This window comes from Oncorhynchus nerka, linkage group LG20 (genome assembly GCF_034236695.1).
Source record: "Oncorhynchus nerka isolate Pitt River linkage group LG20, Oner_Uvic_2.0, whole genome shotgun sequence".
Lineage (NCBI taxonomy): Eukaryota > Metazoa > Chordata > Actinopteri > Salmoniformes > Salmonidae > Oncorhynchus > Oncorhynchus nerka.
In genome coordinates, this window is record NC_088415.1 from 25,273,304 (window position 1) to 25,289,493 (window position 16,190).

At 40.3% G+C, this 16,190-nt stretch overlaps 1 protein-coding gene across 1 annotated transcript; it reads right to left on the minus strand.

Annotated features, from left to right (window-relative positions):
- Positions 1-21: 21 nt before the first annotated feature.
- Positions 22-11,147, minus strand: LOC115101868 (death-inducer obliterator 1-like). Its single transcript, XM_029621336.2, has 3 exons — positions 11,044-11,147; positions 781-842; positions 22-638 (listed from the first exon to the last, which is right to left on the minus strand). The coding sequence occupies exons 2-3, from the start codon at positions 833-835 to the stop codon at positions 22-24; spliced, it is 672 nt and encodes a 223-aa protein (XP_029477196.2). The 5' UTR covers positions 836-842; positions 11,044-11,147.
- Positions 11,148-16,190: the final 5,043 nt, after the last annotated feature.

Here is a 16,190-nt window from a genome sequence, read left to right on the forward strand (position 1 = left end):
CCCCTACCTCTACCACGTCCTCTACCTCTCCCTCTCCCTCTTCCCCTCCCCCTCCCTCTGACCCCCTCCCCCTGGACTCCCTCGCCCCCTAGTGCTCAGCCGCTCCTGGAGCTGCTTCAGGGTCAGCTCATCACTGTCCTCCTCAATACTGGAGGCAACTTCCACGACCCTACTAGCCCCATAGCTAGGGGCAGGGGCAGCCATAGTTTGGGCAGGAGCAGTCATGGGCATGTAGTCCTCCTCCTTCTCCCCAAGTAGAGAAAAAGCAGTGCCAAATGCAGATCCAAAGTCCTGCCAAGAGGTGGGATCTAGGCTGCCACCTGGGCAGGGCTCTTGGGTATCTGAGGAAGGCTCTGTGTCCATTGGAATTGGGGAGGCCGTTACAGAGTACTCCAGGTCGGCTGGGACGCTTCTTCTCCCCCCTCGCCCACGTCTTGAATAGGTCTTGGCTGGGCGGCCTCTGCCCCGACGTGTGGGTAGGGGTGGAGATTCTGGATCTTCAATCTCATCCAATCCCACAAACTCTCTTCTGGCAACCGTGGTCCGCCTGAAGCCCCAGGTCTTTTTGAACTCGCTGATGGTCGGCCTAGCACTCCTCTCGGCCCCCTCCACCTGCTCTGCATCTATTCTGTGCTCCTCTACACCAAGGAGAACAGCAAGGATAGAAAAACAATGACAGAAAATGTATCATCATCTCCATCCAATCACATTATTTGGACAGCTAACGCACAGTCCATTACATTAAGACTAAAAGGGGAAGGAAAATAGTTAAGGTAATACCTGTATCAGTGCCAGTGATGTCATGGATCTCATTGATATCCATAAAGCCCTCCATGGTAGACCTGTCAAATTAATAAATACAAATGTTAACCAATCTACCAGAAATGCTGTTGATTGAAATGAAGCACATTTACACTTCGAGAGACTTGAAGAGCAGTCCATCACTTTGCATTAATCGTTAAGTCCATTGACACATGGGTGCGTCAGTATAGGTAACAAAACATCCCAATCAAAATCTGTCAGTTTAAGCTAGACATATCAGTCTTGCATGGGCTGCGTCTCAATCCAACACATCCACCGATGTCGCCCTTCCGCATCTGCGGTGGAAGGTGGGCAAGCTACAGTGGTGTTTGTCAGACCATGAGACATCCTGAAAATAGGTCTTCTCACAAAAACGTCTGTAGCGTCAGAACGGTTTGGCCAACAAACTAATATGAAAAATAGATTCTCACGATGGTGTTCTCCGTTTTGCTCTATAAACATCACGGGACTCATCTGAAGTCAGTAATTGATGTGCCAACATGTTTGTAGCGTCCGTACCGTATAGGATACAAACTAACGGAATCCCACTGTGGAAAGGGGAGATTCCAACGAACACGATGTTCATCATTTTGCTTTACAACACCTACAATTGTCACAGGACTCATCTGACTGTAACCAGTACCAGTTTTAAAACAATTAATGGAAGTATAAAAAGGTAGTTAGAGTGCCCCACCCACAAAAAGTAAATATTTTCCTTAGCTTTCTTATATCTATCTCCTAGATATACAGTTGTAGTCGGAAGTTTACATACACTTAGGTTGGAGTCATTAAAACTCGATTTTCAACCACTGCACAAATTTCTTGTTAACAAACTATAGTTTTGGCAAGTCGGATAGGACATCTACTTTGTGCATGACAAGGAATTTTTCCAACAATTGCTTACAGATTAGTTCACAAATAATTAACTGTTATCACAATTTCAGTGGGTCAGAAATGTACATACACTAAGTTGACTGTGCCTTTAAACAGCTTGGACAAATCCAGAAAATTATGTCATGGCTTTTGAAGGTTCTAATAGCCTAATTGAAATAATTTGTGTCAATTGGAGGTGTACCTGTAGATGTATTTCAAGGCCTACCTTCAAACTCAGTGCCTCTCTGCTCAACGTCATGGGAAAATCAAAAGAAATCAGCCAAGACCTCAGAAAAAAGAATTGTAGACCTCCAAGTCTGGTTATAAGCAATTTCCAAACGCAATGTCCAAACGCCTGAAGGTACCACGTTCATCTGTACAAACAGTAGTATGCAAGTATAAACACCATGGGACCACGCAGCAGTCATAACGCTCAGGAAGGAGACACGTTCTGTCTCCTAAAGATGAACGAACTTTGGTGCGAAAAGTGCAAATCAATCCCAGAACAGCAGCAAAGGACCTTGTGAAGATGCTGGAGGAAACAGGTACAAAAGTATCGATGTCCACAGTAAAACGAGTCCTACATCGACATAACCTGAAAGCAAGGAAGAAGCCAAAACCGCCAGAATACAGTTTGCAACTACACATGGGGACAAAGATCATGCTTTTTGGAGAAATGTCTTCTGGTCTGATGAAACAAAAATAGAACTGTTTGGCCATATATTTGGAGGAAAAGGGGGGATGCTTGCAAGCCGAAGAACACCATCCCAACCGTGAAGCACAGGGGTGGCAGCATCATGAGGCAGGAAAAGTATGTGGATATTTTGAAGCAACATCTCAAGACATCAGTCAGGAAGTTAAAGCTTGGTCACAAATGGGTCTTCCAAATGAACATACTTCCAAAGTTGTGGCAAATTGGCTTAAGGACAACAAAGTCAAGGTATTGGAGTGGCCATCACAAAGCCCTGACCCCAATCCTATAGAACATTTGTGTGGGCAGAACTGAAAAGGCGTGTGCAAGCAAGGAAGCCTACAAACCTGACTCAGTTGCACCAGCTCTATCAGGAGGAATGGGCAAAAATTCACCCAATTTATTGTAGGAAGCCTGTGGAAGGCTACCCGCAACATTTGACCCAAGTTAAACAATTTAAAGGCAATGCTACCAAATACTAATTGAGTGTATGAAAACTTCTGACCCACTGGGAATGTGATGAAATAAATAAAAGCTGAAATAAATCACTCTACTATTATTTTGACATTTCACATTCTTAAAATTAAGTCGTGATCCTAACTGACCTAAGACAGGGAATATTTACTAGGATTAAATGTCAGGAATTGTGAAAAACTGCGTTTAAATGTATTTGGCTAAGGTGTATGTAAACTTCCGACTTCAACTGTATGTGATAAGGAGGTGAAGATTTCCCAGTTAGCTGACGATACAACCCTGTTTTTGAGAAATTAAAATCAGGTTCCAGTAACCCTACATACAGTAGAGCAATTCTCTCAAGTGTCATGTTTGGTTTTGAATATTGCAAAATGTGAAATTTTACCAATATTTAGCACTTAAAAACACAGTGAGTCCTGGAATTTCTGTAAACGATGTTGTAACCTACTACATAGGTGTCAAAATTAAATGTATTTGGCTAAGGTGTATGTAAACCTCTGACTTCAACTGTAAGAAAGACATTTTTTTTAATGTAAAAAATGTGTTGTACTTTTATTTAACTAGGCAAGTCTGTTAACAAATTCTTATTTATAATGATGGCCCGTCCTGGCAAAACCTGGGCAACACTGGGCCAATTGTGTGCCGCCATATGGGACTCCCAATCATGGCCGCATGTGATACAGCCTGGATTCGAACAAGGGACTGTAGTGACGCCTCTTGGACTGAGATGCAGTGCCTTCGACCGCTTCGTCACTCGGGAGCCCCGAATTAGCCACCCATGGCAAAGTAACAGACACATCTCAACATAAACTGTTCATAGGAGACTGCGTGAATCAGGCCTTCATGGTCGAATTGCTGCAAAGAAACCACGAATGCCTTACGATTTATTTTTAGGACTGCCTGTTTTGCCATTGCTGAATGTGTTATTCAATGCTTTTCTATGGGCTATATTAGTAAAGGCCAAACTCAATATTTTTTATTTGATTTTTTGAATTTGACCCCTTTTTCGTGGTATCCAATTGTTTTAGTAGCTACTATTTTGTCTCACCGCTACAATTCCCGTACGGGCTCGGGAGAGACGAAGGTTGAAAGTCATGCGTCCTCCGATACACAACCCAAACAAGCCGCACTGCTTCTTAACACAGCGCGCATCCAACCGGAAGACAGCTGCACCAATGTGTCGGAGGAAACATCGTGCACCTGGCAACCTTGGTTAGCGCGCACTGCGCCCGGCCCACCACAGGAGTTTTTACTATTTTGTACATTGTAGAATAATAGTGAAGACATCAAAACTATGAAATAACACATATGGAATCATGTAGTAACCAAAAATGTGTTAAACAAATCAAAAATATATTTTTGATTTTAGACTCTTCAAAGTAGCCAACCTTTGCCTTGATTCCAGCTTTGTACACTCTTGGCATTCTCTCAACCACCTTCATGAGGTAGTCACTTGGAATGCATTTCAATTAACAGGTGTGCCTTGTTGAAAATGTCTTTGTGGAATTTCTTTACATCTTAATACATTTGAGACAATCAGTTGTGGAAATTAGTGATGCACCGATATGACAATTTTGTCTGATACCTGATATTTCCCTTGCCAAAAAAACAAAAACAATACAGATAACCGATTTTAAAAACGTTAAGCATTCTAGTTAGAGGTCGACCGATTATGATTTTTCAACGTCGATTCCGATAATTGGAGGACCAAAAAAGTGCTCTTTTCTTTTTTTAAATATATTTGTAATAATGACAATTACAACAATACTGAATGAATACTTATTTTAACTTAACATAATACATAACTAAAATCAATTGTCTCAAATAAATAATGAAACATGTTCAATTTGGTTTAAATAATGCAAAAACAGTGTTGAGAAGAAAGTAAAAGTGCAATATGTGCCATGTAAAAAGCTAACGTTTAAGTTTCTTGCTCAGAACATGAGAATATATTGAAGCTGGTGGTTCAATTTAACATGAATCTTCAATATTCCCAGCAAGAAGTTTTAGGCTGTAGTTAATATAGGACGTGTCGACTATTTCTCTCTACACCATTTCTATTTCCTATAACTTTGACTATTGGATGTTGTTTTAGGCACTTTAGTATTGCCAGCCTCGGGAGTTGATAGGCTTGAAGTCATAAACAGTGCTGTGCTTCAAGCATTGCTAAGAGCTGCGGTAAAGTGCAGTTTGAATGCTTACGAGCCTGCTGCCTACCACCGCTCAGTGCTTTATCAAATATCAAATCATAGACTTAATTATAATATAATAAATAAACAGAAATTCGAGCCTTTGGTCATTAATATGGTAAAATCCGGAAACTATAATTAAAAAAGTAATAATGTTTATTCTTTCAGTGAAATACGGAACTGTTTCGAAATTTATCGAACGGGTGGCAACCCTAAGTCTAGATATTGCTGTTACATTACACAACCTTCAATGTTATGTCATAATTATGTAAAATTCTGGCAAATTAATTACGGTCTTTGTTAGGAAGAAATGGTCTTCACAGTTTGCAAAGAGCCAGGCGGCCCAAACTGCTGCATATACCCTGACTCTGCTTGCACTGAACGCAAGAGAAGTGACACAAATTTCCTAGATAATACTGCCTGCTACCATGGATTTATTTTAACTAAATATGCAGGTTTAAAAATATATAAATCTGTGTATTGATTTTAAGAAGGGCATTGGTGTTCATGGTTAGGTACATTTGTGCAACAATTGTGCTTTTTTCGCGAATGTGCTTTTGTTAAATCATCACCAGTTAGGCGAAGTTGAAGTAGGCTGTGATTCGATGGTAAATTAACAGGCACTGCTTTGATTATATGCAACGCAGGACAAGCTAGTTAACCTAGTAATATATCAACCATGTGTAGTTAACTCGTGATTCTGTGAAGATTGATTGTTTTCAATAAGTTAAGTTTAATGCTAGCTAGCAACTTACCTTGGCTCCTTGCAGCCACAAGGTCCTTCTGATGCTGCACACGCGTAACAGGTGGTCAGCCTGCCATGCAATCTCCTTGTGGATTGTTTTGTAAATTGCTAGCCCATGGACACAATCAATGTTCTTCCCCAAAAACATAGCAAAACGACAATCTGTTTCAGTAGCTATAGTTCGCTAGATTACTAAACTCAGCCAAAATAAATTGTCCTCTCGCTGTCAACTGTGTTTATTTTCAGCAAAAATCAAGTGTAAATATTTGTATGAACATAAAATTAAACATCGGAGACATAAACTGAACAAGTTTCACAGACATGTGACTAACAGAAATGGAACAATGTGTCCCTGAACAAAGCCAGTATCTGGTGTGGCCACCAGCTGCATTAAGTACTGCAGTGAATCTCCTCCTCATGGACTGTACCAGATTTACCAGTTCTTGTTGTGAGAGGTTACCCCACTCGTCCACCAAGGTACCTGCAAGCTCCCGGACATTTCAGGGGTGAATGGCCCTAGCCCTCACCCTGCGATCCAACAGGTCAAAGACGTGCTCAATGGTATTGAGATCCGGACTCTTCGCTGGCCATGGCAGAACACTGGCATTCCTGTCTTGCTGGAAATAGCCTGCAGGAAGGGTACCACATGAGGGAGGTGGTGGTCTTCCCTGTAACGCACAGCGTTGAGATTTCCTGCAATGACTACAAGCTCAGTCCGATGATGCTGTGACACACCACCCCAGACCATGACGGACCCTCCACCTCCAAAACGATCCCGCTCCAGAGTACAGGCCTCGGTGTAACGCTCATTCCTCCGACGATAAACACGAATCCGACCATCACCCCGGGTGAGACAAAACTGCTACCCATCAATGAAGAGCACTTTTTGCCAGTCCTGTCTGGTCCAGCGACGGTTTGTTTGTGCCCATAGGCGACGTTGTTTCTGGTGATGTCTGGTGAGGACCTGCCTTACCACAGGCCTACAAGCCCTCAGTCCAGCCTCTCTAGGCCTATAGCGGACAGTCTAAGCACTAATAGAGGGATTGTGTGTTCCTGATGTAACTCGGGCAGTTGCCATCCTGTACCTGTCCCGCAAGTGTGATGTTCGGATGTACCGATCCTCTGCAGGTGTTGTTACACGTGGTCTGCCACTGCGAGGGCGATCAGCTGTCCATCCTGTCTCCCTGTATCCCTATCTAAGGAGTCTCACAGTACGGACATTGCAATTTATTGCCCTGGCCACATCTGCAGTTCTCATGCCTCAGGCACGTTCACGCAGTTGAACATCTTTCTTTTGGTGTTTTTCAGAGTCAGTGGAAAGGCCTCTTTAGTGTCCTAAGTTTTCATTACTGTGACCTTAATTGCCTACCATATGTAAGCTGTAAACAGCTAGCTATTTATTTTTATGAACTGAAGTTCAATTTCAATAGGCAAACAACAAGTGGCAACCTAGCTAATACTTACAAGGATTCCTTAATCATTGCTAAGAATAATGAAAATGACTGAAGTTTCTACTGGTCATTGTTTTCAGGCTGGTTGTATTGGTGCTAGGTACCAAGCTAAAGCTAGCTACCTCAGAAGTCGCGGTCGAACAAATGATGCTTTATTACCAACGCGGTATTGTAAACACATCGTTCATGGCCGGTGTTTGCTGACTTTGTTGTACAGCTTTTGACAGTGCTACTGTATATTTGTTGACACACAAAGACCCATACGGACTGTTGGAAACGCATTCCAGGTGAAGCTGGTTGAGAGAATGCCAAGACTGCGCAAAGCTGGCATCAAGGCAAAGGGTGGCTACTTTTTTCGTTACTACATCATTGCATTGTGTTATTTCATAGTTTTGATGTGTTCACTATTATTCACCAATGTAGGAAACAGTAAACCATTAAGTAAAACCTTTGAGTAGCTGTGTCCAAACTTTTGACAGGTACTGAATATATCTAAAGGGGTCTTTAAATTAAAAAATCAAATAAATAAATAGCTACCATCTTTAAATAACCGCCTGTGAAATCACATCACCTGATGTAAATAACGGACAGTAGCTCACTACATGACGCTTGCTAACACTGGGCCTACCTGAGCCCATAGAAATATAATTAATCATTCTAGTTCACTGGCTGGGCCGCACTAATGCCCTGTACCAGTTATACACAAGCCAAGTTTGAATTCAGAATCAGACAAGCATTAAAAAAAATATGCATCTAGCTCGTAGACAAGACTATGAGCATTATGTCATGCCATGACTAGAAAGAGACATCACTTGGGTGTTCAAAAACGTGCATCCCCCCATGTCCATAACATCAAACAATGACCATTTCTGATCAAGTATTCCTCACTCATTCATCCCGTAGAAAATGTGAATTTCAAGCAGGACTTGCTGTTTACTACAGAGGCTTGTAAATTAGACATACAGTTAATCTGGTGTAACTCGGGCAGTTGTTGTTGCCATCCTGTACCTGTCCCGCAAGTGTGATGTTCGGATGTACCAATCCTCTGCAGGTGTTGTTACACGTGGTCTGCCACTGCAAGGGCGATCAGCTGTCCATCCTGTCTCCCTGTATCCCTATCTAAGGCGTCTCACAGTACGGACATTGCAATTTATTGCCCTGGCCACATCTGCAGTTCTCATGCCTCAGGCACGTTCACGCAGTTGAACAGTTGAACATCTTTCTTTTGGTGTTTTTCAGAGTCAGTAGAAAGGCCTCTTTAGTGTCCTAAGTTTTCATTACTGTGACCTTAATTGCCTAGCGTCTGTAAGCTGTAAACAGCTAGCTATTTATTTTTATGAACTGAAGTTCAATTTCAATAGGCAAACAACAAGTGGCAACCTAGCTAATACTTACAAGGATTCCTTAATCATTGCTAAGAATAATGAAAATGACTGCAGTTTCTACTGGTCATTGATTTCAGGCTGGTTGTATTGGTGCTAGGTACCAAGCTAAAGCTAGCTACCTCAGAAGTCGTGGTCGAACAAATGATGCTGTATTACCAATGCGGTATTGTAAACACATCGTTCATGGCCGGTGTTTGCTGACTTTGTTGTACAACTTTTGACAGTGCTACTGTATATTTTTTGACACGCAAAGACCCATACGGAGTTCCATAGTATGTATGTCATGAAGCTAATAGCAGTGACGCTATTACTGTGTAACTCCGGTAGGGAAACATCTGAAAAATAGCGCACTTGGTAGTGTTAACCGGTGCTCGACCAGTCTGCGAAAACCAACATCACCCACAACAGAAAACGGTTGATTTTCAAGGGCAATGAATGCCATTATCTTGGCTTTAATGGATTTCGCCTTTGAGTTGTCTCGCTGAAATGTTGTTACTCTTGTTACTCAAATGACTGCTTGACTTGTTGACTGCTCGATCCACACAGCAGACATTGTGGGCTAGTTTAGGAATGCTGTGTTGCACTTACAGCGCAAAATTTTACTTGGCGTCATTACGTCATGTACCTTCGTTATATAGGTATGCACGTCAGCTTGACATCGATTTTGCACATCGGCCAATACCGATGTTGACATTTTTAGCTAATATCGTGTGATTCTGATGTGTTCACCGATATATTGTGCATCCCAAGTGGAAATCTGTCCTTTGGTCTTATGAGTCCAAATTTGAGATTTTTGGTTCCAGAATAGGTGGATGCAGAATAGGTGAACGGATGATCTCTGCTTGTGTCGTTTCCACTGTGAAGCATGGAGGGGGGTGTGTGATGGTGCTTTGCTGGTGACACTCAGTGATTTATTTAGAATTCATGGCACACTTAATCAGCATGGCTACCACAGCATTCTGCAGCAATACACCATCCCATCTGGTTTGCACTTAGTGGGACTGTCATTTGTTTTTCAACAGGACAATGACCCAACACACCTCCAGGCTGTTTAAGGGCTATTTCACCAAGGAGAGTGATGGAGTTGACCTGGCCTCCTCAACCACCTGACCTCAAACCAATTGAGATGGTTTGGACCAGAGTGAAAGAAAAGCAGTCAACAAGTGCTCAGCATATATGGGAACTCCTTTAAGACTGTTGGAAACGCATTCCAGGTGAAGCTGGTTGAGAGAATGCCAAGACTGCGCAAAGCTGGCATCAAGGCAACGGGTGGCTACTTTTTTCATTACTACATCATTGCATTGTGTTATTTCATAGTTTTGATGTGTTCACTATTATTCACCAATGTAGGAAACAGTAAACCATTAAGTAAAACATTTGAGTAGCTGTGTCCAAACTTTTGACTGCTACTGAATATATCTAAAGGGGTCCTTAAATTAAAAAATAAAATAAATAAATAGCTACCATCTTTAAATAACCCGCCTGTGAAATCACATCACCTGATGTAAATAACGGACAGTAGCTCACTACATGACGCTTGCTAACACTGGGCCTACCTGAGCCCATAGAAATATAATTAATCATTCTAGTTCACTGGCTGGGCCGCACTAACGCCCGCCCTGTACCAGAGTTATACACAAGCCAAGTTTGAATTCAGAATCAGACAAGCATAAAAAAAGATGCATCTAGCTCGTAGACAAGACTATGAGCATTATGTCATGACTAGAAAGAGACATCACTTGGGTGTTCAAAAACCGTGCATCCCCCCCATGTCCATAACATCAAACAACGACCATTTCTGATCAAGTATTCCTCCCTCATTCATCCCGTAGAAAATGTGAATTTCAAGCAGGACTTGCTGTTTACTACAGAGGCTTGTAAATTAGACATACAGTTAATTTTAGTTGAGTTGTAACACTGACACCGCAAAAATGAAGATTAATGAAGTCCACCACTGAAATATTACATTACTGCCACTGAATGAAACCATCAATGTAGGCATGTAGCTAGCTAACGCTTTATCTAGTGACTAAAACACAAGTATGCCGTTTTAAAAAACTAGACTAGACACCCTCCCCCCACCTAGCAAGCTAGCTAACAAGCTAACGTTAGTTAACTTCAGCTCGTGGAATGTTTGCACTAACGTTAGCAACCTAGCTTGCTAGCCAAGCGGCGTGTGTAGTGGTATTATATCTAGCAGTATAACTACCAAACATTATTGATACAAAATTAAATTAAAATAACATACTAGCTAGCAAGCCTACCTGGCGTTAGCTAGTTAACTGGCCTATGCTATTTACAGGGTCAAGGAGCCTTACCGCGTGACAATGTTTTAATGTAATTTAATTTGGCTAGCTTGCGTCTAACTGTTGTTGTAAAATATAATTGTATTAATAAATCTTACGATATTTTTTTTTAAACAATAGCTAGCTACCTTACTGGTTATCCAGTTGTGTTCTGTCGTAGGAAAACGTCTACACAGCCTTCCATTTTGTCTTCTCCTCCACTGTGTTGTTGCGTTCACGACAACTTGGAACTACGAAATCTCCGACCTACGACCTCAGTGCGTTCAAGACAACTGGGACCCCGGAAAAAAACGAGCAACGACTTGTAAATTTTTTTTGAACGGTCATCCAAATCGAAATTTATGCTGCGTTCATAACCAAGTGGGAAGGTGATGAATAACCAGTTGTAAATACAAGTTGAATGCATTCACATGCTTTGAAATCCATGAGAAACATGATTGGCTAATGGCAAATACGCTGTGTCAACCATAAACTAAAAGTACAGCTAGGGGTGAAATAAGTATAGCCAATTATAAGTGTAATTTCTTAGCAGATTATAAGAAAAGGCAATCAGTTTAAAGTGGAGAAGGAATGTACATCTACTGTTACAGGAAACTCACTCTACATCTAAAGATGAAGTTGCATGAAAAAAAGACTGGGGTGGTGAAATCATTTTCTGTCATGGACAAAGGAACTCGAAAAAGGTAATGATACTAATTAACAATGATTTCGATCTGAATGTGTAAACTGTCAGGAAAGATCCGCAAGGAAGATGATTTGGCTTATGGCTGAAAGGCCTGGAGGAAAAGAGATTGAGGCATTTTTTGTGCTATTTTTGCATATTGAAGACATTTAATGTTTCAGAAATGGGGGAGAGTAGTGCGGACGAAGTGGAGGAAATTGAGAAACAGTTGGTGAAGCAACAGTTGTGCTGGAATGCCAACAATATGGATGTTAGTTCTGATGGTATAGAGCGGGAGGATGAGGGTCAAGGACCGGAATGATTGTGGAAAGACATAGAAAGAAGAGAGATCATTATACAGAAAGCCGTAGAGCATCTAGTAGAGAAAGCATAAAGAGGGCCAATGAAGCAAAAGTAATAATGTGTTGCAGTGGAAAGTGGTGATAGTGTTTGATGAGACAACAGGGCCTCATTTACACCAAATCTGACCAACTAATGCCGCAGAGAAAGAGGTAGATGAAGTCAAATTAGCTCGGTTCATTGGAAATGGTAGATTGTTAATATTTTTTGCTTTGTAGCCAGGCTCATCAAGAGAAGATTCTGAAAATGGAAAAGCTTAATGGGAAGAAGATTAAAAGCCTTGTCCCTGGTGCAAATATGCGTAATAAAGGGCAGCCTGACAGCCTCGAACACAAGAAAGGGGGAGTGGAAGCAGGTGTGACAACATCACTGAGTACCACTCTTCATATTTTCAGGCATGCTAGTGGCTGCATCATGTTATGGGTATGCTTGTCATCGGCAAGGACTAGGGAGTTTTTTAGGATAAAAAGAAGCAGACAGCACAGACAAAATACTACAGGAAAAACTGTTTTAATCTTCTTGCCAACAGACACTGGGAGACAAATTCACCTTTCAGCAGGACAATGACCTACATCACAAGATGACTTTGAATGTTCTTTAGTGGCCTAGTTGCAGTTTTGACACGGCTTGAAAATCTATAGCAAGACTTGAAAATTGCTTTCTAGCAATGATCAACAAACAACATGACAGAGCTTGAACAATTTAAAAAAGAATAATGGTCAAATATTGTACAATCCAGATGTGCAAAGCTCTTGGACTTACCCCAAAAGACAAAGCTTTTATAGCTGCCAAAGGTGTTTCTAGCATGTATTGTCTCAGGGGGGGTGAATTCAAATCAAATCAAATTAAACTTTAATTGTCACATGTCCCGAATACAACAAGTGTAGACTTTACCATGAAATGTTTACTTACGAGTCCTTAAAACAACAGTGTAGTTCAAGAATAGATAAGAAAATATTTACCAAGTAGACAAAAAAAAGTTAATTTATTTTTATTTTTAAGTAGCACAATAAGAATAACAATAATAACGAGGCTATATACAAGGGGCACCGGTACCGAGTCAGTGTGCGGGGGTACAGGTTAGTTGAGGTAATTTGTATATGTAGGTGGGGGTGAAAAGTGCAAATCAATCCCAGAACAACAGCATAGGACCTTGTGAAGATGCTGGAGGAAACGGGTACAAATATATCTATATCCACAGTAAAGGGAGTCCTGTATCGACATAACCTGAATGGCCGCTCAGCAAGGAAGAAGCCACTGCTCCAAAACCGTCATTAAAAAAGCCAGACTACGGTTTGCAACTGCATATGGGGACAAAGATCATACGTTTCGGAGAAATGTCCTCTGGTCTGATGAAACAAAACTAGAACTGTTTGGCCATAATGACCATCGTTACATTTGGAGGAAAAAGGGGGAGGCTTGCAAGCCGAAGAACACCATCCAAACCGTGAAGCACGGGGGTGGCAGCATCATGTTGTGGGGGTGCTTTGCTGAAGGAAGGACTGGTGCACTACACAAAATAAATGACATCATGAGGCAGGAAAATGATGTGGATATATTGAAGCAACATCTCAAGACATCAGTCAGGAAGTTAACGCTTGGTCGCAAATGGGTCTTCCAAATGGACAATGACCCCAAGCATACTTCCAAAGTTGTGGCAAAATGGCTTAAAGACAACAAAATCAAGGTATTGGAGTGGCCATCACAAAGCCCTGACCTCAACCCTATAGAAAATGTGTGGGCAGAACTGAAAAAGTGTGTGCAAGCAAGGAGGTCTACAAACCTGACTCAGTTACACCAGCTCTGTCAGGAGGAATGGGCCAACATTCACCCAACTTATTGTGGGAAGCTTGTGGAAGGCTACCCAAAACGTTTGACCAAAGTTAAACAATTTAAAGGCAATGCTACCAAATACTAATGGAGTGTATGTAAACTTCTGACCCAGTGGGAATGTGATGAAAGAAATAAAAGCTGAAATAAATCATTCTCTCTACTATTATTCTGACATGTCACATTCTTAAAATAAAGTAGTGATCCTTAATTTCCCATAGACAGGGAATTTTTACTTGGATTAAATGTCAGGAATTGTGAAAAACTGAGTTTAAAAGTATTTGGCTAAGGTGTATGTAAACTTCGGACTTCAATTGTATGTGATAAGGAGGTGAAGATTTCCCAGTTAGCTGACGATACAGCCCTGTTTTTGAGAAATGAAAATCAGGTTCCAGTAACCCTACATACAGTAGAGCAATTCTCTCAAGTGTCATGTTTGGTTTTGAATATTGCAAAATGTGAAATTTTACCACTTAAAGCACTTTTAGCACTTAAAGACACAGTGAGTCCTGAAATTTCTGTCAACGATGTTGTAACCTACTCAAAATTACCCGAAATACAAATGAAATTAAAGATATTAATGTCAATTCCTTAATTAAATATATAGAAAATACATTTTATTCATGGTTGGCAAGAGATGTATCTCTTCAGGGTAGAGTTCTCCTGTTAAAGGCAGAGGGTTTATTCAAACTTCTTCTCTTTTTACATCTTTAGAGATTCCCAAGTTTACGTGTACCATAATTTTGCACGCCCAATTTTTCAGTTTTTGATTTGTTAAAAAAGTTTGAAATATCCAATAAATGTCGTTCCACTTCATGATTGTGTCCCACTTGTTGTTGATTCTTCACAAAAAAATACAGTTTTATATCTTTATGTTTGAAGCCTGAAATGTGGCAAAAGGTCACAAAGTTCAAGGGGGGCGAATACTTTCGCAAGGCACTGTACAAGCACAACTTCTCTCCATATAAATGTTTTATTTGGAACAACGGTGATATAGAAATAAAACCTTATTTTTCCATTTTTAGTTTTCCAATTACATCTTTGGTTAGTCAACTTATAAATGATAATGGTAATCTTAATATGTACAATGAATTATTAGCCAAATATAGCTTTGTTATGTTGTGTAAGGCATATGACATTTTAAAGAAAGCTATTGGCTATTAGATTCCCAATGGAATCTTTACTTTACTGAAGGATCGATCAAGCTTTTCATTATATGTACTAAGTTGTGTAGAAATGAATGGCATCAATATATTAGAAATTTAAGAACAATTTAGTCAGAGACATTACAAACAGGAAGTTTACCCCTGCTGCAAGTTTCCAATGGGCATCGTCATTTTATGTGAAATGACAGCATGGGTGGACTAATTAACATAAATATTTGTTTACTAATAAAGTAAGAAAGGTCTCTTTGAAGATCCTTCACAGATGTTATCCTTGTAATAGTCTTATTTCTAAATATGTAATTAATGTTGAAAATGAATGCAGCTTTTGTGATTGTTTGCATAGTGAAATATTTTGGACTGATAGGAAAATATATATTAGTGATAAGATGGGTAAACCTATAAGCAATAACATCTTTGGTAGTGGCTGCCAATAAATGGTGAATTTGTTTATTTTATTGGGAAAAAATTTCATCCATAAAATTAATTTCATGGGGGGGGAAAAATGTTTCAATACAATAACATAACATCTCTAAAATAAAGAAAAGGCTAATTATCAAAGAAGTGTCTATAGTATTTGTGACCGACCGATTTGGTCTTATGCAGCAACATTTGAAACAGTGTTTTTTACATTGGATAAAATTAGAGACACAACAGAGCTAGAAAATGGTATATCATACACCACAACAATGGGAAAGTAATTCTGCTTTGAAAGTTTAATAACTTTTGAGAAAATGACCCTTAAATGTTTTGGTAAACCTACTGAAGAGCTATTCTTTGTCTACACCCATTCAGCATCTTTTACACCCTCTTAAGCCTTATCCCCACCCATCTCTTTAAGGATTCACATGTACTAAACAACCAAAGCTTTCAAGTCTAAAGGCTGGTTTATACTACGTCTATCGACAGTTGTCGCAGTGACATCATAAACATTCTATTGTCGTCAGACATCAAAGTTGTCGTTGTCGTTATGAAAAAGTATAATCACAAAAACTATTGCCAGCATGACATCGGCAGCACTGGTGGTCCAAAATAGCAATAACTAGTGTATTTCAACACCAATAAACTCACCCATTTAAAAATTATTGTAGTTTATGTCAATCTAGCAAACCAGGTAACTAAAAGCAACTTTCTAAACAATGTTTCAGTTCGTTTCTAGCTTGTTAGCCAGCTAGCTAATGTTAAGTTAGCTGGCTAGCCAGTTCAAATAATGACAATATTATATAGTTGACAACGTCTTCACTTCAGCTCATTTGTCTTC

What these genes read in the sequence shown, in the direction of transcription:
- LOC115101868 (XM_029621336.2), bottom strand. Translation starts at nt 835, where the DNA reads ATGGAGGGCTTTATGGATATCAATGAGATCCATGACATCACTGGCACT. An exon ending in CATCACTGGCACTGATACAG is followed by an intron (nt 639 to 780) that starts GTATTACCTTAA and finishes TCCTTGGTGTAG; the next exon opens with AGGAGCACAGAATAGATGCA.